Source organism: Palaemon carinicauda, chromosome 35, assembly GCF_036898095.1.
Source record: "Palaemon carinicauda isolate YSFRI2023 chromosome 35, ASM3689809v2, whole genome shotgun sequence".
Classification (NCBI taxonomy): domain Eukaryota; kingdom Metazoa; phylum Arthropoda; class Malacostraca; order Decapoda; family Palaemonidae; genus Palaemon; species Palaemon carinicauda.
This window is the reverse complement of record NC_090759.1, coordinates 63,766,860-63,786,818: the sequence shown is the minus strand read 5'-3', so window position 1 is coordinate 63,786,818 and position 19,959 is coordinate 63,766,860. Positions and strand designations below refer to the sequence as shown.

Genomic DNA, 19,959 nt, shown 5'->3' with positions numbered 1-19,959 from the left:
CTTTTCATACAATCTAAAGGCATTGCACTACAAAAACACCAAGTGCATAAGATATCTAGTAGATATCGCGATCTAGTTGTATGACAGGACTAATTTGTTTCTCACTGTTCAAATTGATACTGTAGTAGGAAGCGTTGGATATCACCTCTGAAAAATCGCTTTTATAAAGCAATATTTGAATGAATATTTTGTTAAATATTTGTGATTAACTGTGCCACTGCCAGGATTGATTACTGCAATCCTTTCTATTATAATCTGTCGAAGTACAACTTGGGAAGCTACAAAACTTAGTAGAAGGGCAGAAGTGATAAAGGTGCCTACCCTAGGAAAGGGTTACCCCTGTACTGATTGAACTACGCTGTGATGATGATAATGGAAAAGCAGGGTGCTGTAAACCAAAGGGCTTCAACAGGGAAAAATAGCCCAGGGAGGAAAAAATAAGAAAATAAATAAATAAGAGAAGTAATGAACAATTAAAATAAAACAATTTAAGAACAGTAACAATATTAAAATTTATTTTTCATATAGGAACTATAAAAAGATACTTATATCGACCCGTACAACGTAAAAACCATTAGCTGCAAGATTGAGCTTATGATGTTCCACCAATTCATCTACTTAATTAAGAAAATCTTTTCACAAATTAGTCACAGCTGTAACAAGGGAAATCAGACATTTCTAACCTCCGCCAAAGTTAATGGCCCAAGATCTACCTGTGGTGGACTTTTCGTCAAAATCCATCAATTTGTTTTGACGTTATCTTTAAAATGGTAAAAATGGAAATCCAGATCTAGAAAATATATCCAAATCCAGATCATCTCCAAAATTTAATGGGGTCGTCCATGACCTAGGATTTGTCTGTGGTGAAAATTTCGTCAAAATCTGTCTATTAATTTTGACGTAACCCCGAACATCAAAATTGTGCAAAATGCAAATCTAGATCCGGATCATCTAAAAAATTTATTGGGTTCATCCATGACACACGAGATCTATCTGTGGTGAAAATTTCGTCAAAATCCGCCGATTAATTTTGACGTAATCCCGATCTTTAGAATTGCGAAAAATGCAAATCTTGATCCGGATTATCTCCAAATTTTATTGGGTTCGTCCATGACATAAGATCTATCTGTGGTGAATATTTCGTCAAAATCCGTTGTGTAGTTTTGACGTAATCCTGTTCTTTTAAATTGTGAAAAATGCAAATCGGGATCCGGACCATCTCCAAAATTTAATGGGATTCTATGTTTGTCACTCGTGTGTCTCATGGTAACATTTGTTTCAAGTTCTAGTTTGTTCAGGCATTCTTTTATATATTTTGGTGAAAATTTCGTCAAAATCCGTTGAGCAGTTTTGGCGTAGTCCTGTCCACAGACAATTGATTAAATAACCCGAGTACGACTAGTAAACATAACCTCCTTGGCGGAGGTAATAAAACTTCTAAAATACTGTGCAGTATTGAGCCTTATTAAAGCTAAATTGAATATTAAGATATGTAGAATGACCCATCATGAGAAATCAAAAAGACCATTTTCCTAAATGCGACTTCTATCCTTACAATGTAATTCCAAGGTCTATAATGTTTTCTTCCTGCCCTTTCATGAGGGAGTCTAATCGAGTTTTCAAAGCAATCAATAAATCGATTGTTTATTTCAATTTTGAAACACATCATAAAATGAAAGACTGATGTTCCAAAACTCCCTAAGTCTTGTATTAATTTGACAAAAATTCCTTGATTACACCAACGTTGCATTCGTGACTAACTGATTTTTTTTTCTATGCTAATTCGGTTTTATTTTGGACAAAATGTTAACAAAACAGATATCGGATAATGTAATTTTTAGTAAGGATAATCGCTAATCTCCAAATCCGAGACGAATTCACTATTGAAATATATGAAAAAGTATATGAAAAGACTATCAGTGATATATTTCTAAGGGGGCAGAAACAGCGATGGTCGTCTCTGTTACTATGCACTTTTTGACATTTCAATTTCAAAGTCAAAGTCATTTAAATGGGTCTTGGCAATGAGGTCCTACCGACGACGCCAACCCCCCCCCCCCCCTTCATTATTTAGATGCGTCTCTTACTCAATTTCAAAAGGAAATCTTTCAATACGCAAATTTCCGGCGACCAGTTGCAGTTTATAGTACTAGGCTTATTACATATTTCTTTTTCTCAAATTGAAATATAATAATTACGTAATTGCAATTTAATGTCATGCGAAAACATTAGGGCAAAAGATTAACAATGCATGACTTAAATATTTATGAGTTGTGACATACTATCACTACCGTGGATCTACCATTTGATGAGAGAGAGAGAGAGAGAGAGAGAGAGAGAGAGAGAGAGAGAGAGAGAGAGAGAGAGAGAGAGAGAGAGAGAGAGAGGGGGGGGGGGGTAACCATGCTGTAGAAATCGATGGCGGTAAATAATAATTACAGTATTGGACTTACCTGGCAGTGATAACTATTCGTAGTACAGGTAATACGCGTGTCCTAATACGAATATTTTTTCATACAGCGTAAAAGGTAGGCCTCTAAATGCTGTCACACAGTATATTTAAAGTTTCTTAGGTCCTACACGGGTTCCCAATTTTATGCGGATTTGCACAGCAGACAACATTGATAGCTCTTTAATTTCAGCCCAGAGGACGAGTCTTTTCCTTTCAACGGCCCACCACTTTGCTTATGTGGTTACTATGCACTTCCAAGTTTCCTTATCACTTTACCAACTTCCACCTTTATGTGAAAACTTAAAACACACCATTAAGCAGTCATGGAGACGTTGAAAATAGACCAAATACATATATATCAAGGAAAAACTAATACGGAAGAACAAGTTATCATAAACTTAAACCCTTACTTGACAAATAAATATAATTCTGCCAGTGGAACAACTGGTAGCTGATTGTAAGTGAACCACGAAGACTAAGTTGAAAAGGAAGATTTTTTTCTTACAAAAGATCAACTATTTAAGACTACTACAGTTGTGTATTACAGTATGATTCTTTTACATTTTTGCAACATTTCTTCTCCCAGTATTACCCTATCAACATTTGTAATTTATACACTGACCATAAAAAATTCACATGAGTTAAATCATTTGCTCTTATTCACAAAGACATACTACAGATAAAACAAACTTCTTAAGTTTTTAATCTTCTTTATCTATTTTTTCGGTTATTATTTTTAGATGCACATTTCCTTCATCGTTATGTTACATATGTAATGTGAAGTCAAATTCAATAGTTAAAGGACATCTAATGACTGACTATTTTAATGTGAATTGTTGAGTACATCAGGCTCCCCAAAATATGAAACTACCATTACCAGCGGACTTTTGAATTTCACATAGTTAATATAATTTCAATCCAGCACTTTCCACACGGGCTCTGATTTGACATTCTTCTATATTTCTTTTAGCAATCTATCAACAGAATTGATAATGTTATGGATCAACATAATATATACTTGTAGGTAATGATCAATTAGTTTTAGATAATTAAAGAGAAAAAAATCGTATCTTTTCTGTCGGGTATTGAAGTAGTTTCTCTTATGAAATAAAAGTATAACTTCTCACTGGATTTCAAAATGACACTTCAAAGATATAGTTTTGTCTTTTTGAATAATATTTTTGTATATTGATACATTTAAATGTGATTAAATTACTTAAATACATTTAATAACTCTCATTTTAACATAATTGTATTACCGATACTGAGAGCCATTACTAAAGAAACGTTGTTGACACCAACAGTACGTTTACATTGAAACTTGAAAGACGTGATTAAGTGTTTGTTTTGTGTGATAGAACAGCATCAGGTCGAAAATTGATAGAAATTTAAGTTGTCGAGGAAAGCATGGTAAGAATGTATACGAAATAGCATTTTATTTTACATTTGGACGTAGTAAATATTAGATTTTAATCATTCCTGCCAAACATTTCTGAAGTTGGGAAATGCCGCATCTGCGCACGTTGGCCTAGACGAGGATTCATTGGGGTTTTCAATAAAATTTAAAGATAGCTTAGACGTGATTTGTTATGAAATGAAGTATTCTTGGCTAGATTTAAGAAACCTACCATAATTTAGGCTAAATATTGTGTAACCTTATCTTGCGTAGCCTACCTGTACCGGTAGGTCTAGGTGGCTCAGGCTACTCTTTGCTCACGTATTTTAATTCCTGTCGGTAATTTTAGGTATTATTGTTCTGTTTGTTTGCGGTTGAAATGAAGGTCAAATTCGGTCAAATCACGTCATTTACTACAGGAAAACATATTTTCTGTTCGAAATGAGAATCTGTAATACAGTAAAACTTTACCTAATTTTATTCCTTATTATTATCTTACTATGCGAACAATCTGTTCCTTTTATTTTAAGGCTTTCATAAGGTGGTTGGTAAAGTTTTAGTTTGATGCAACTACTGTAAAATGTTGTAAATGCTTATGGGCCATACAAGTGAAACCATGGAAAATGTCATGGGATACGTGTTATTTATTTTGAAGAGAAATTTTGTAGAACGATACACCAGTCCTTCTGTGAACAGAGAAAATGCAAATTTTCCATCTCGGTTTCTACGTTGTCTGTAGCCTTGGCTAGTAAAGTTATATTTACGGATGGGGAAACATTTTGAACAGAAAATTGTGCGTTTGTATATCAGCGGCCTGTTCCTACTGCGTGGGTTAAAAATGAACATCAACTAACGTAAACTCCTCACCCCCCTAACCTAACCTACAGGCCGTGTCCTTACCTACTTACCTGACGTGGAGACTAACGCCCCCCCTGGGACCCCACCTTACACTGCTGTATTCTAAGTTATACGTAAAAATACATACAGGTGGCCGCTATCATACATACACCCTCAGAAAATACGTTTTCCTGTAGTAAATAACATGATTTAATTGTATTTGACCTTCATTTCAACCGCAAACAAACAGGAAAACCAGTTCGACTACTTCGTTTCCCACTATTACACTCACTAAAACGGGTGTAATTGAAATGAAGTCAAATTTGGTGAAATCACATTTACTACAGGAAAACATATATTTTCTGTTCAATATTTTCCCCTAAATCTAATGGTTCTTGCTTCGCCATTCGCTCGCAAAAAAAATAAAAACAAAAAGCGGTAATGTTGAGCTGTGAATACTAACGTCAATGATTGATTATTATTTCTCAAATAATTATTTGCGGTATATTTTTTTAGAATAACTAATGTTTCTTGCTTCACGGTATGCTTCCTTCGCTCCTGAAAAAAGAAAAACATAAAGCTCCTATGTACTGGCTAGCGGTACATGCTGAGCTGCGTACCCCTCTAAGTTGGTTTGTATTTTGAAGTGATTTTTCGACAGATTTTTGTAAATCTGAAAATTTCAGATCCTAAAATGCAATAAAAACAAATTGACTTGCTTTATTATCAGACTGTCGAAGGTGCTTTTCTTCCCTGTAAGATAACCAAGCACGACATGTTGGGCACTAATTTTTGTGGTACTGTATAACATTATGGGATTTTAGGAACATGTTAGCTACACTTGATAACACACATAAAAAGGATTTTGAAAGGACTGAAGCGAAGCACTAAAAGTGATAACAAAGGAATGGGGAAATATAACCCACCCTATATGAGTTTCCATACTTACGTTTACATAATTGGTTAACGGAAACATTGGTATAACAGTACTGTGTCTGTAAAGTAAACTTGAAAGGTAAACTAGTTCAAAGAAAGTATTTGATATGTGAAAACTGAATGTAATACGGCAATAACAGGAAAAAAAGCAGGAATGAAGAACAGTTAGTAAGATAAAGTGAAGGAAAGAATGAATTTTATTTTATATGAATACATTAAAATGTTGTAATAACGGAGGAAATGACTTTAAACATGAGAAAATAAGAAATATACACGTTGGTATTGCTTCAATGAATACATACAAATGGTATTAGGAGCGTCAAGTCCTGTAGTATACTTGAATGTTGTGAGTAAAAAGAAATGTGTACACGTGGGTATTGCAACAACAAATACATACATACGGTTTGTTCCGTAACCGAAATACAAACCACGCTATTTACAGAGGGTTACCTTTTAGCGCAGCTGAAATGGCGAGTCATTAGAATTTAACGAGGGTGTATTACCCCCGCGCTAGTTAGCGGGGGGGGGGGGGGGGTAGGGGAGTGGTAGCTAGCTACCCCTCCCCCCCTCACACACAGATGAATGCTCACTTTCACTTTTGGCTCGGACTGTGACAGTCGTCTCTGTCTTGGTCCTCTCTTGGCAGCCATTGTTTGTTTTGTCTTTACTTAATCGCTTACTTTTCATTTACTCAATATATATGTAAACATGTTTTCATGTTTGTATAGCCTATATATTTGAGTATAGAAATAAGTAAGTTTCCTTTTCAGAGTTGTGTGTGTAGTGTACAATATCTACATGGAGTCCTCGGCAGTTAGGCCACCACGGCGTAATTTTATGGGTGGCGATCGAGTTTGACTTATGTCTTTCTCTCTCTCTCTCTTGTGGTCGTTCACCCTTTTACTATGTGTTACTACGCCCTTGTAGCTTCCTTTCCGTGTGGGGGGGTTGCTACGCCGTACGTTTGTCTCAATTAGTTATGAATGTAATTGTAGTTGTTTTTTGTTTTTCAGCTTGTAGAACGATTCCTTTCGGGGTTTTCGTTCTTTCTTTAGTGTTCATTCATTTTTAAATTACATAATTACATAGTTGCATAATTATAATTGTTATAATTCTGTTTTGGTTACAGCTCTCCTTCCGTGAGTGTAAGTGGTTGTGAGGGCACGTGCCTGTTGTGTAATTCTTGTTTCCTTTCCCTCGGGATTCCTCTTCGGAGCCTTCCCGGGGGAATGAATGTGTACTAATATTATTTGTTTTATTTTTTTAGTTACCGATCTAGTTTGTTTCTGTAATATGGCAAAGGTGTGAGCTGTCTTGTTGAGTCCTGGGGATTCGGCTGTTGCTGCCTCCCCCCTTGTATTTTCGTCAGGGGCGTGTCTCCTTCTACTGGAAGTACTCCCGTGATGACGGACAGCTCTCCAGTTCATTTTAGAACTCTCAGGAGGCTTGCCTCCTTGGGCGGGTAACTTTCCTTCCGAGGGAAGTTTTTCCTGTCCAGGCTTGAGTTTTTCCCCTTTTGGGGGGTTCTTCTCTTGCCTTTTTTTCGTGCGACTATGCTCTTGGTGCTGAGCGGTCACACCTGCAGTTTCGCTCAAGGGGCTGGGCAACTGCAGGAGCTCCTCTTCGGAGGATTGCTCCTTTTAGGTCACTGGCTGACCAGTCTCTTCTACGAAGTGTTTCTCTTTCGTTCGCGAGAGAGTACACTCATAGAGACTCCTCTTCGGAGGTTTCTTCTGTTGCTGTTGCTGTTGGCCTCCCTCGTCGTAAGGCCCACCGTCCGCCTCGTCGTAAGGGCCTCTCATCTCCCTATAAGGGTGCTTGAGGCGCCTTTTTGAATCTCCGTTTGCAGCCTACAACTCCTTTTTCTCGATCTTCCGCCTTGGTGCAGATGGACAGCAGTCTGATCTCGTCTTCCGACGGGCAACGGTCTTCCGACGGACATCAGTCTCCCGGCGGACAACGATCCCTTCGGGGCAAAGGGTTGCCTCCCACGGGGGTTCTTCCCTTGCGTGTCAGGGTTTCCCTGCGCGCCCTTCTGCTGTGTTCTCGCCTGCTCCTGCTCAGTTTTAGCGCACAGGCGCTCTTCTGCTCATCAGCGCTCTCCTGTTCGTCAGCGCTTTCATGATGATCATCCCTGCTGTTCCTGTTGGTTCCTGTTACGCGCCCTGTGCGCCCACGTTCGCCCTCGCGATCTAGAACTTCGGTTCAGGGCGGGGTCAAGGACTCTTCTTCTATGCGCAGGCTTCCACGCGTAGCCTTCTGCTCGTCAGCGATCATCAGCTCGCCAGCGATCACCTGTCTCTCGGCGATCTCCGGATCGCCCGCGTGTGTTACAGCCGGCACGCCAACGTTCTCCAACACTTCTGAAGGAACATGGTTCGCCAGCTACTAGCTCACCTGCGCATGCTGATCGCCATCGCGCGACCTTCAACTGCGGATGCTGATCGCCATCGCGCGACCCTCAACTGCGGATGCTGATCGCCATCGCGCGACCCTCAACTGCGGATGCTGATCGCCATCGCGCGACCCTCAACTGCGGATGCTGATCGCCATCGCGCGACCCTCAACTGCGGATGCTGATCGCCATCGCGCGACCCTCAACTGCGGATGCTGATCGCCATCGCGCGACCCCCAACTGCGGATGCTGATCGCCATCGCGCGACCCTCAACTGCGGATGCTGATCGCCATCGCGCGACCCTCAACTGCGGATGCTGATCGCCATCGCGCGACCCTCAACTGCGGATGCTGATCGCCATCGCGCGACCCTCAACTGCGGATGCTGATCGCCATCGCGCGACCGCACACCTGCGGATGCTGATCGACATCGCGCGACCCTGCGGATGCTGATCACCATCGCGCTATCGTCTACCCTGCGGATGCTGCTCGCCATCGCGCGACCCTCAACTGCGGATGCTGCTCGCCATCGCGCGATCGCCCACCTGCAGAGGCTGCTCGCCATCGCGCCACCGCCCACCTGCACATGCTGATCGCCATCGCGCGACCCTGGCATGCTGATCACCATCGCGCGACCCTGCGCATGCTGATCACCATCGCGCGATCGCCCTCCTGCACATGCTGATCGCGATCGCTCACCAACGCACGATCGCTCACCTGCGCATGCTGCTCGACCATCGCGTCGGCATAACACAACGCGCCATCGCCAACCTATGCGTTAGCGCTCACCACCGATCGCTTGTTGATCCATATCGCCAGCGGTCTTCCTCGCCCACGCGGCAGCGCGTTTCCTCGCCATCGCGCTAACGCTTGCGTTCGCCGCCTCGGACTCGCGCTCATCCACCTGCCCACCCTCACGACCGCTCGCCCGCGCGACCGCTCGCCTGTGCGCCCGCGCGACCGCTCGCCTGTGCGCCCGCGCGACCGCTCGCCTGTGCGCCCGCGCGCGAACCAACGATTTTCCATCGTGCAGATGGATTATGTTCCGTCGCGCGAACCTACAGTGTTTCTTCGCACAAACGTCGGCTTATTTCTTGCAGTATCCACTGCTCGTCTATGGGTTATCGCTCGCCGACCACCAGCTCTCGCCCTTCCTACCACGCTCGCCCTCCTTCTGCGCTCCTTCGCTCACCTTCGTTTGCGTTACCGCGCATGGGCGCTTCCACGTTCGCCCCCGCGAAAATCTTTGAATTACCGTCGCGCGAGCTCCAGGGCGATTGCGACCTCGATTCCCAATGGGGTTTTCGCAGCATGGCCAGCCTGGCAAGTTCTTCTGGAGCGTTTTTCCAGAACACGGCCTCACCCTGTAAACGCAGAGCTTGGCACTTGCAAGAATAGGAGAAACTTAAGGGAGATCTGAGCAACACTCCTCTTTCCTGAACCTGGGTTAGCCCTTCCCCGTCATTCCCTGGAAGGATTTTTGGCGGGGGGGCTTTCCGTTCGAGATTTCTCCATCGGACAAGGGGTGACTGCTTACCCCTTCCTCTGGGAGCTTACCAGGTTCTTTCCCTCCTCGGTTACGGCCCGAGGTTTGGTTCAAGGAAGCTACAGGAAGGTCATGGGTACTTTCCTCCTCTCGAGCTCAGGCACCTTGGCCTTTCGTCGTTAAGTATCTAACTTGCGGACAAGCTCGATGTTGTACCATCTGGACGCGCTGACTGTGGGCTTCCTTCGGGTGTCTCATCTGTGGAGGTCGACGACCTCAGACACCCTTCCATCCTTGAGAAGAGTTTGTTTGTGCCCAAGGACAGAGACTTAGACAGCGGCTGTGCGGATGAAATCGACTTCCGTTTTCACTCCTCCAAGGCGCTTTCTTCCAGACTCTGCAGGGCTCCAGCGCCCTTTTCTTTCAACCACGTCGGCCTAAGTTATCGGCTATGACAACTGGGACAAGGTGTCCAATTGCAGTTTCCTCCTGTCAGGAACAGATGGCACGGGAGACTCCCCCGGGGGGGCATAGTCCTAGAAGGAGTTCACGAACTCTAGGATTGCAGGTTTTTCGCTGGGAGGATGCTTAAGGTTACTCATCCGAATGACAGCTTCCCGATGCCCATTCCCGCACAATCTCTGTGATCAGCCAAGGATATCGCGCCTGCCATCTCTGTCAGCGAATTCAGTGTCTCTGAACCTCTATGCCATAGCGTCAGCAGAGTTGCCCGGTTGGGCAGAATGATCCATACCTTAGGCGAAGGTCTTCCTTAGGATCATCGACGGCTTCACCCCCGGCCTCCTCAGTCGATCCTTTCTTGTAAGGAAGGATCTGAGAGGGGATGTCCGTAGTCGACCTCTCAGCCCTGATCAAGTTTGTCGAACAAACTTCGGCCAGCGTAGACCAGCAGAATCGATCAGACTGGTAACGAGGCGACAGGACTCCTTAAACCCTGGATCGGAAGGACGGGTACTTTCAGTTTCCATTCCATCCATCTTCCAGGGTGCTCGTGGAATTCAGCCTAGACTGCAAGTATTCCTGCTTATGATGCAGTGTGGCTATCCCGCCGTGGCATAGCAGGTTTGTTTCCCCAGAGAACTCTCCCTGCCTTCCTCTTGGCCGCTCAGGTGCAGGCTTCCGCCTCCTCTGCTGTTTGGAGGGCTGGTCAACTCCGGTAGGCTCGGGTTCGACCTTCTTCAGCGCCGGGACAAGCTTCCGGATGCTTACCATGAGTGTGGGCTCATGGTATTTTGCTTGGAGCCTTCTCTTCCTCTGCCTTAACATCTGGAGTATCTGGTCATGATATTGAGTCAACGGCCTTACCACGTTGGAAACCCCGCTTCTCGTCCGTCCAGCGAGGTTAAGCAACGTCGGTACTTGGATGGGTGACCAACTGGGGACGCCAGATTCTGTTACCACATCCTCCGAGCCTTCCTTTCGGTTGACTGTGGCAAGACTGAGGAGAGTCGCAGTACCTGTTCTCAGTCAAGCAGAGCTTTCAGCCCTACCTTGGAACGTTTCCTAGTTCTCCTTTCCTCATTGACCCGTCTATAGTCCGAACGGTCGCCTCAGGATAAGTTCCATGTGGGGCGATCCAAGTTCCGGTGGCTTCAGGCAATGTTTAACCGGACTTCCTGGCCCCTATGGGACCAGCGGAACTATTAGACCTGCAATGGGTGTTGACCTATGGAGCCTCTTGATGGTACAGTAGTGGATATTCTCGTCCTTTCCCCACATTCTTGATGCTGTTCTCGGACTCGTCAAAGAAAAGGGAGGGGGGGGCATGTTCCGGTCCAGGCCTATGGTCAAGACCTGAAGGATACCTCTCCATCATTCAGGCAGGCTTAGGGGCCTTAGTCTGGCCCCTCTACAGCTCCTGCCGAGTCGCCCCGTGCGCGTCGACTTCATGATTCTGGCGTATTCTAACCAGCAGGGGACGCATTTTCACACCTTCACATCTTGCACTAGAGATACCGGGATGATTGAGATTCTCTCATTCCAGGCAGGGGAATGTTCTCTCAGACTATCCGAGCAGAGCCTCGTAGAGAGAGTGTACCTGGGGGTCTTTGACCTTGGGTAACCAGCAAGTACTGGTCTGGGGGACCTGATCGCGACAGCTTGGAACCTCAAGCTTCCGCTATTCTTCCCCCAAGTCTCAGACCCCGAGACTCTGGCAAGATGCATTCCGGTGATGGTAGGACAACTTCGACGCCTGCGTCTTCCCTCCTTTTTGTCTGTGGACAATGGGTCTCAACAAGACCAGGTTGTCTGTCAACCTTTCAATGGGAGAGCTCCACTGGGACTATGCGCAGAACCGTTTCTGGACCCTCTGCTTCCCCTGACGGAACTCCCGGGAGAGCTTCTCCCACGGCGCAGACTACTCAAGCAACCACACTGCGACATCTCTCCCGAACCGGGGCGTCGCTTCGGCTTCATGCCTGGAGACACTACGCCTCCTCCTCCTCAAGAAGAGACAACCCGCTACAGTCGCGGTACGGAGGTCGCGTCATCTGCAATAGTCATCCACAGGGGTCTCCCAGGCAAAGTGAAGAGTATAAGGTGGTACGTGCCGTGGGAGATATACCTCTTCCCTTGAGGCCTCTTCTCCAGCAATAACGGTCTTATTGCCTTTCGGCGGGAGGAAACTCCTTTCCGCTCTCGGCAATGAAGCCTGTCGCTCAGCCTTTCCCTGACCTTCAGGCTTAAAGGAATAACTTTTTCCTGCCCGCTGGATCTATCCTCGCTCATGCGAAGCTACGATCGTCCCTGCCCTAATCGGAGGAAGACCTCCAACTTGGAGCATGGCTCGGACTTTTAGTCCTTTAAGAGATCTTCTCAAGACCCTTTACGACAGGCCTCGGATTGTATTCCGCCTTGGGTCTCCTGCTCACTCTGGCCACGGCCAGTGTGTAAGCAATCTTCTTGGTCTCTTACGACTCCCCCCTTTCTAAGGAAGAGGGGAAGGCAACATTCAGGTTCGCTCCTGAGTTGTTGGCTGGACTCAGAATCTTGGGGTCCCGGCCCTTCGGTCCGATTCATTCAAGATTTCGAGTCTCTATTCTGTATCTGATGTCCCAAGACCTTCTCTTTCTTGCCAGTAAAGGAATCGAGAGGTTAGCGCTGGGAACAGCTGCAGTTTGTCCTCAGTTGCAGCCGATTTGGGAGCACAAGGAGGACATGGGGGAGAGTCACCAGTATACCTCTTCAGCCCGGACTCAAGGACATTCATCTCGACCTGTCTCCAGACCCTCCCCCGTCACGTTGCCCTACAGCACGATGTTGGATACATCGCAACGTCCCTCGCCTTCGAGTAATACTACTCTGTGACGCAGGTGCTACAAGCTGGAGTCTGGAAGCGTCTAATGACCTTCGCAGCCCGCTTCCTGCAGGGCGTGACCCACAGGAGTCTCGATACGTTTTCTATCGCTCTGTGGTGGCTACACAACAGCTGGTCTAATCTCAGGCTCCTTTTTGGACAGGTAGCAGAAGGTTGAGGGCATTGTTATCAGGTTTTAGTCTGCATGAACGAAAGAAGTATGTCTGGCCCTTACTTCTTTCTTCATCATCCCCTCTACGGGGAAGCAGCATCCTGGTCTCTGCATAGCTGACCTCGAACCCCTGCAGGTAAACCATGCTTCCTTGTGTTCCAAGTATTGAGTCAATACTGTCGCGTCCCCCATACCCTGACGAGGTGGTATTGGGAACGTCCTAACCCAGAGTTCCTTCTGGAACTCCAGGTCAACTGCCTAGGACGGGTCACACTTCTTCCTTCACACACAAGCTTACGTAGGCCACATGGTTCCTTGCGGAGCAAGGAACTTGTGAGGTGCAGGGACTCCTTTTCTCGAGTGAGACTCCCTCGGATTCTGAGTCCCCGGGTAAAGCCAAAGCCAGTATGGCTGGGGACTTTCCACCCTACCTAAGGGGTAAGTCACCCTCTGTAAATAGCGTGGTTTGTATTTCGGTTACGGGACAAATGACAAATTCGAAGATAATTTGTATTTTTCCTAACCATACAAACCTTAGCTATTTACACATATTTGCCCGCCAGCCCTGTCCCCCAAGACAAGTCCTCCCTCTAAGTGAAAGTGAGCATTCATCTGTGTGTGAGGGGGGGGAGGGGTAGCTAGCTACCACTCCCCTACCCCTCCCGCTAACTAGCACGGGGGTAATACACCCTCGTTAAATTCTAATGGCTCGCCATTTCAGCTGCGCTAAAAGGTAACCCTCTGTAAATAGTTAAGGTTTGTATGGTTAGGAAAAATACAAATTATCTTCGAATTTGTCATATTAGAAGGGTCTAATACTTGAATGTCGCGGGTAACCGTGAGTAGGGCGTATAAGAAAACGAGTATATAATCCTATTGGTCGAAATAAAGGGGGCCGGAGTTTATGCATAGAAGTTCTATAACTGGTTAACACGCATGTACATACGAACGAAAGGGATCCAATACAACTGCTTCATAGAATGTCCACAAAGAAATGAAAAATATACCAGTAGTATAGGATACAGATTATTTGTGCAGTTTTCCATGGATTTATTATACGTCCAAGAAAATAATGTATAGAGAAGAAAAGGTTTGTTTAACCATTATATATCATTTTCTCTAAGTTTTCCCCCACCCAAAACTCCGGGTTCCCACTGGGGTGTCCTCCATTATCGGCGTTACCTTGATGCAGGGTACTTCGTGGCTGATCTGTGGAAGATCATCTAGCACAGCAATGGTTGCATCTCCTAGGTCACCTGTCGTTCCTGGCCCATCTAGTGCCCAACAGAGCTGCCTCAGAATTCGATTTCTTCAGTGGCGGCTGAAATACAGGTGGAATCGGTGCACTTGACTTCCTGGATACGTTGATCCCTGTGGGACTAGTGCAGCTGACGGACCTTCAATGATGGGTGACAGACGAGAACCTCCTGCCGAGGGACAGACCTTCTCAGCCCTCCCCTGGAATTGATGCTCTATTCGGATGCAATGAAAGATTATTGATTAATTGATTAATTTAAAGTTTTCAGGCATCCTGACATCTAAGTTCATTGATGCTGGTGCAATGAAAGAAGGGAGGTGGCCCCACATGCTGTACCACATGGCCTCAGGGCTTTGGTCCGAGTCTGAAAAGAACCAGCGCATAATTCTCTGTGGTGCTTATGAGTGACACCACCACAGTAGTGGCTTACGTAAACAAGCAAGGTGGTGCCTTTTTGCTGTGGAGGTGTTAAGATGGATAGAAGACCACTTAGTGTCCCTATCAGCCCGCTTCACTCCAGGCAAGAGCAATGTGCTCGCAGACAATCTGAGCAAAGCGACTCGGATAGTGGGCTCCGAGTGGTATTTGAATCATCTGATAGTGTAAAAAGTCCTGACTTTGGGGGATTCCCCAACTGTGGATCTGTTCGTGTCATCTCTGAACTTTAGGCTCCCACTCTACTGTTTCCCAGTCCCAGACCCTCAGGCTCTCTGGCAAGATGTATTCCAACAACGGTAGAACAAAATCGACGTGTGCGCCTTTCTCCTGATCTGTCTGATGTGAAGGTTGCTCAACAAAACCAGATCATCCAAGAACCTATTCATGACTCTCATAGCTCCAAGAGAGCTCCCTCCATGACACGATATACTCAATCAGCCACATGAAAACATTTTCCACAAGGTGATAACTTCGCTTGGCTACTCTTCAAGCTTCGCCTAAGATAATCCCTAATAAAATAGCTACAGATTTTTATCATAGGAAAAATACAAATTACTTTCAAATTTGTCATGTTAATTAAAGAACTCAGGTTTGTTTCTTAAAGAAAAATAGAAGTTATGTTTAAAATTTGGAATCTTTAACTGTGCTAAAGATAAATTAATCTGGTGTATGTTTGCCCTAAAACCCACTTCATACACTACTGTATAGTACTGTATGCAATATTATTTTAAGCAAGGAGGAAATTATCATAGGGGCACACTTTGTACAGTAATTTAAGGTAGCTTTCACGTTCACACTAAATTATGTTAGGATATGTTTATCTGTAGTGAAGACAAAGATTTTTATTGAATGCATTCTCTTTCAGTTATTCTACTCCTTTTTCAAGTCCCTTATTGGGAAGGATGTCGTTGTGGAGCTAAAAAATGACCTTAGGTGAGTTATGATAGGATCACTACTTTTTTACTCGTCTGGTTATGATGTAGATGTGTTCCAGTAGTTGGTAAAAAACAATTTAACTCGACTCTGAAATTAGTTTTTTGTCATGAATTTTGTGAAGTGTTTTCTCAGTACAATACTACTACTTTTTGATAGTTTTTTTTTTTCATGAATTTCGTGGTGTTTCCTCAGTACAATATTAGTGTGTGAGGATTTTTTTTATGAAGGAAATGCTATAGACTAGTAATCAGGATTGAAGGAGATAAGGAAGATTCAGACATCTGAATAAGCAAGGGGTTTTGTTTTCTGGTTATCATTGCATTCACAAGGCTATTTTTTGTGGGTTATAACTTTTTGAAAATAATTTTTTTTTTTGCTTTTGTAAGAAAGTAAAATTTACCATAAACAATTCTGGTAAAATGTGTTTATGTATCTTTCAAATCCTATTTTGTTAAACCTGAAGCATTAATTTTCTTTCTTGTTAACTCTATTATGTTTTGGATGTTTATTGAAGGGAAGAAAATGGGAAATTTTGAAATTGTACGGGTAAAGGCTTCTTGAGAATAAACAATATGAACATCTGGTAATTGCTAGAAATAAGAAATTTTGTTTATGTACTAAATATATCTTTGCCTTCCAGTATATGTGGAACCTTGCACTCAGTAGACCAGTACCTGAACATCAAGCTGACAGACATAAATGTAACTGACACTGAAAAATATCCACACATGGTAAGATTTTCTTGTTTGGTTCTGAATGGAATATATAGTATGAGGTATTTTTATGACCATTAGACTGAAAGCTTTCATAAACAATACAAAAGATTGCTTTACTTAATCCATTTTGCTTTGGTTTATTAAAATTAAATTGAGCTGGACACTCGTAAGGCTGCCGCATATTTGATAGGTAAGTGATAAAGTAAATTGGAACCCACATTTGACCATTTGTGCCTTGGTTCCTCTCAAGGGTACTTGGGACATTCAGGGTGTTAATTCATATTTGGTGATTGAGATCACTCCTTCCGTTGTTACTGTTTGGCTTCTAAGTCTTGCCCTTCTTACAGCCATCTTTCATGTGAATGATGCTGTCTGATTACTGTCTTCTCTAGCCAGCTGTGGTTAGATTTCAATAAGAATTATGAGGAGAATTTAGCAGCCAGGATACTGTGGAACTCCTTAACTTTCTTGATGGAAGATATAAGCCTTGGATTATCTTTACCTGACTCTCCCATTTTAATTTTATAGGCATAATCACATTAATATGATCTTCCATTAGTTTTATTTTCTAATAGCATGCTTATCAGGTTTTTAAAGTCTATCCCCCTATTCATATCCAAATGGAATTTGAATTTGTTCCGTAACTGAAATACAAACCACGCTATTTAATATGGGTATTACTTTCGGCGTAGCTGAAATGACGAGCCATTAGAATTTTAACGAGGGATTACCACCCCCTCGCTAGTTAGCGAGGGGGTAGGGAGGGGTAGCTTGCTACCCCTCCCCCCCTCACACACCTGTGAATACTTCACTTTGCTTTTGGCTCAGGTGACGATCAGACGTGTCTGCTCCCACCCTCGCTTATGACAGCCTTTGATCTTTGTTTTTTGCTTTTTCTTTTCAGTGTGTTTGGAAGTTGGCCTCTACCATGCAGAAGTGTCCCGGCTTACCTGACCGCCCTTGTGGAACGTTTATGTCAGCGGTGGACACAGACCCTCACACCTTATGTCCTTATTGCAGGGGCCAACTGTGTGAAAGAAATAAAGTATGCGGTGAGTGTAGGGAGTGGTTTACCTCCCAGTGGGAGAGGTTTTCACGGCGCCGGCAGAAGAAGTCTAAGCGGGATATTTCTCCTTCAAGGGTTTCCTTGAAGAGAGAAAATCCCAAGGACTCTTCTTCTGTAGCCCAAACCTCCTCCGAAGGTCCCACTCGATCGGTCTCTTCCGAGAGGCCGTCGAGTGGTAGCGTAGGCCGTACTTGTGTTCGCCAACCTCGGGGTGCGGGAGAGGGCGTTGCCTCCCATAGCGAGGCAGCTCCTCCTCCTCCCCCGGGCGAGGTTATTTCTGCTAATGTGTCTAATGATGATTTATTGCAGCTTTGGGCTTCCTTGGGGCTTCAGGGTTTGCCCACCAAGGAAGCCCTGTTTGACATAATCAGGTTGGGGGCTGCTGTCAAACAGTCGCCGGCGATAGCAGAGGTTGACCCTCTGTCTATCGTCGACGTTGTTGTGGTAGAGGCTTCCGACTAGTTAGGTCAAACCTCTGCCTTGGGTGCTGATGTTGCTAAAGGCTTAGTTCCCCCCTCCGAACATCCTTCGAAGGAGGAGCTAAGTCCAATGGTCTCTCCTGCAGGTGATTCTCCCCCTCGGGGGAGTTCACTAACAGAGACTCCTCTTCGGAGCACTGATGATGGTCTGCCTGCTGCCCCCAGAGGACGTATCAGATGTAAGGCCCGTCTTCCTCTTTGCCGTAGAGGCCTTCCTTCTTCCCACAAGGGAGTTAGGAGGCGCTTCTTCCGTTTTTCGCCTTCGCAGTCCCCCCCGCAGAGGATTCTCCTCGCTGTGCAGCGACCGTTGCAGCTGCATCCCTGGACCTCTGCTGATTGGTTGCGATCTCCTTCGCCTGCCAGACCTGCTGATCTTCCGTCTCCGTTCCTGGCTGCTGACGCGCTGTGGCCGCCCACGCACCCCGTTATCCAATGGGCACCGGTCCCTTCGGGGCAAAAGGGGCTTTCTCACTTTGTGAGTAAGTCCCTTAAGTGCCAGGTATCCCCTGTGCGCCCATGTTCTCCTGCGCGCAAGCGCTCTCCTGCTGTTCCTGAGACTACTTTCCAGAAACATCCTGTGCCAGGGACAACGCGCCAGCGATCTCCTGCTGCAGAGTCTACGCGCCAGCGATCTCCTTCTCGTCATCGATCTCCTGCGCGCCAGCGATCTCCTGTACGCCAGCGATCTTCTCCTCGCCAGCGCACATTTGCGTCCCCTGATCCTGATGCGCGCCACGCGCACCCACGATCTCCAGCTCGCCAGCGCTCTTCACCTGCGCGTCTACGATCTCCGGATCTGGGCACAGGAGGTAAGACTCTACTTTCGCCTTCTCGTCAGCGATCTCCTGCGCGCCCTCGGACCTCGCCCACTCGTCAGCCTTCGCCCGTGCGCCATCGCGCGCAGTCACCTTCGAGCGCACATGTTCCAGCCCTTGCTGTGCGCTCTTCTAGAGGTCTCCGAGATCCTGTGCGCCCACGCGCCACGAGCAGTCACCTTCGCGCCCAACTACGCTTGTTGTTCCTACTACGCACCCTCTGCCTTCACCAGATCGCGCACCTGCGCCCCATCGCTCGCCATCACGCCCACTCGCCTGCTCGCCATAGATCGCCTGCGCGCCCACACGCACCCTCGCCAGTGCGCAGTCGCTCACCTGCGCGCCATCGCTCGCCTGTGCGGCATCACTCTTCTGCTCGTCAGCGCTCGCCCGCACACCCGCGCCTTCATCTCTGCGCGAACCAGGGAACATTCCATCGCGCGAGCGCCAGTGCGAACCCCGGCACTGTTCCCATCGGGATTCACAGCGTGAACCCCAGCACGATTCCCATCGGGATTCACAGTGCGAGCCCCCGCGCGAGGATTCAGGAACGAGAGCATCCAGGTCGTTGGTCCTCAAATCAAAGGCAGCTCTGACCCCACGGAAGAGGAAGAGAGGAGTAGAAGTCGTGGTAACTTCTCCCAGGGTCAAGCTGGCTCCTAGGAAATCCTTGAGGAAGGCTCCCGCCCCCCCTCAGACTTTCTCTCCATCTCCTGTGGACGAGGATTTTCCGTCCTCAGGGGAGTCTGCCGAGGTGAGACGTTCTCCCATCGCACCAATGGGAGAAACCCCACCTCGAGCAGGAGAATCGTCCCGAGTTGGGGCGGAGAAGAGCCCTCAGGCTTCGTTATTGGAGTCCTGTATCCCTCCTAGGAGGGAACCTAAGGACTCTAAGACCATCCATATGTCTTCTTCTAGGATTCGACCAGAGCCAACGAGACCAGCGGAGAACGTCCACGTGTCCCCCCAAGTAGAGCCCTTGGTTGACGGGAGACTTTGCTGCCAGTTCTCCAGGAGGAGAGCAACAGGAGTCAGAGCATGCCTTCTGGCAGGTCCTGACCCTGATGAGGCATCTCAACGGGTTCCCGGACCCTGAGATTCCTCCTCGTGAGGGCAAGGACACGCTAAGGCCAGTGCGGCTTTGCCCTGGTCCCAAGGGGTGAAGGGTGCCAGGGATAAGGTTGAGGGCCAGCTCTCTGAACTCGCCTCCTCCAGCTGTTCCACTGCTGGCAACAAGCTCCTCCCTCCTCCTCGTATC

At 46.1% G+C, this 19,959-nt stretch overlaps 2 protein-coding genes across 2 annotated transcripts in view; one reads left to right on the top strand and one right to left on the bottom strand.

Annotated features, from left to right (window-relative positions):
- LOC137627519 (aspartate aminotransferase-like) overlaps nt 1-2,616 on the bottom strand; it is a 55,009-nt gene extending 52,393 nt beyond the window's left edge. Inside the window, exon 1 of the mRNA XM_068358608.1 lies at nt 2,454-2,616. The gene's annotated coding sequence lies outside the window, so the exon portion shown is untranslated. The remainder of the gene's footprint in view (nt 1-2,453) is intronic.
- Nucleotides 2,617-3,739: 1,123 nt separating this feature from the next.
- The window catches only part of LOC137627518 (U6 snRNA-associated Sm-like protein LSm2), a 46,507-nt gene continuing 30,287 nt past the window's right edge, over nt 3,740-19,959 (top strand). Inside the window, exons 1-3 of the mRNA XM_068358606.1 lie at nt 3,740-3,862; nt 15,555-15,622; nt 16,266-16,356. Coding sequence (XP_068214707.1) covers nt 3,860-3,862; nt 15,555-15,622; nt 16,266-16,356 — 162 coding nt within the window. The 5' untranslated portion in view covers nt 3,740-3,859. The remainder of the gene's footprint in view (nt 3,863-15,554; nt 15,623-16,265; nt 16,357-19,959) is intronic.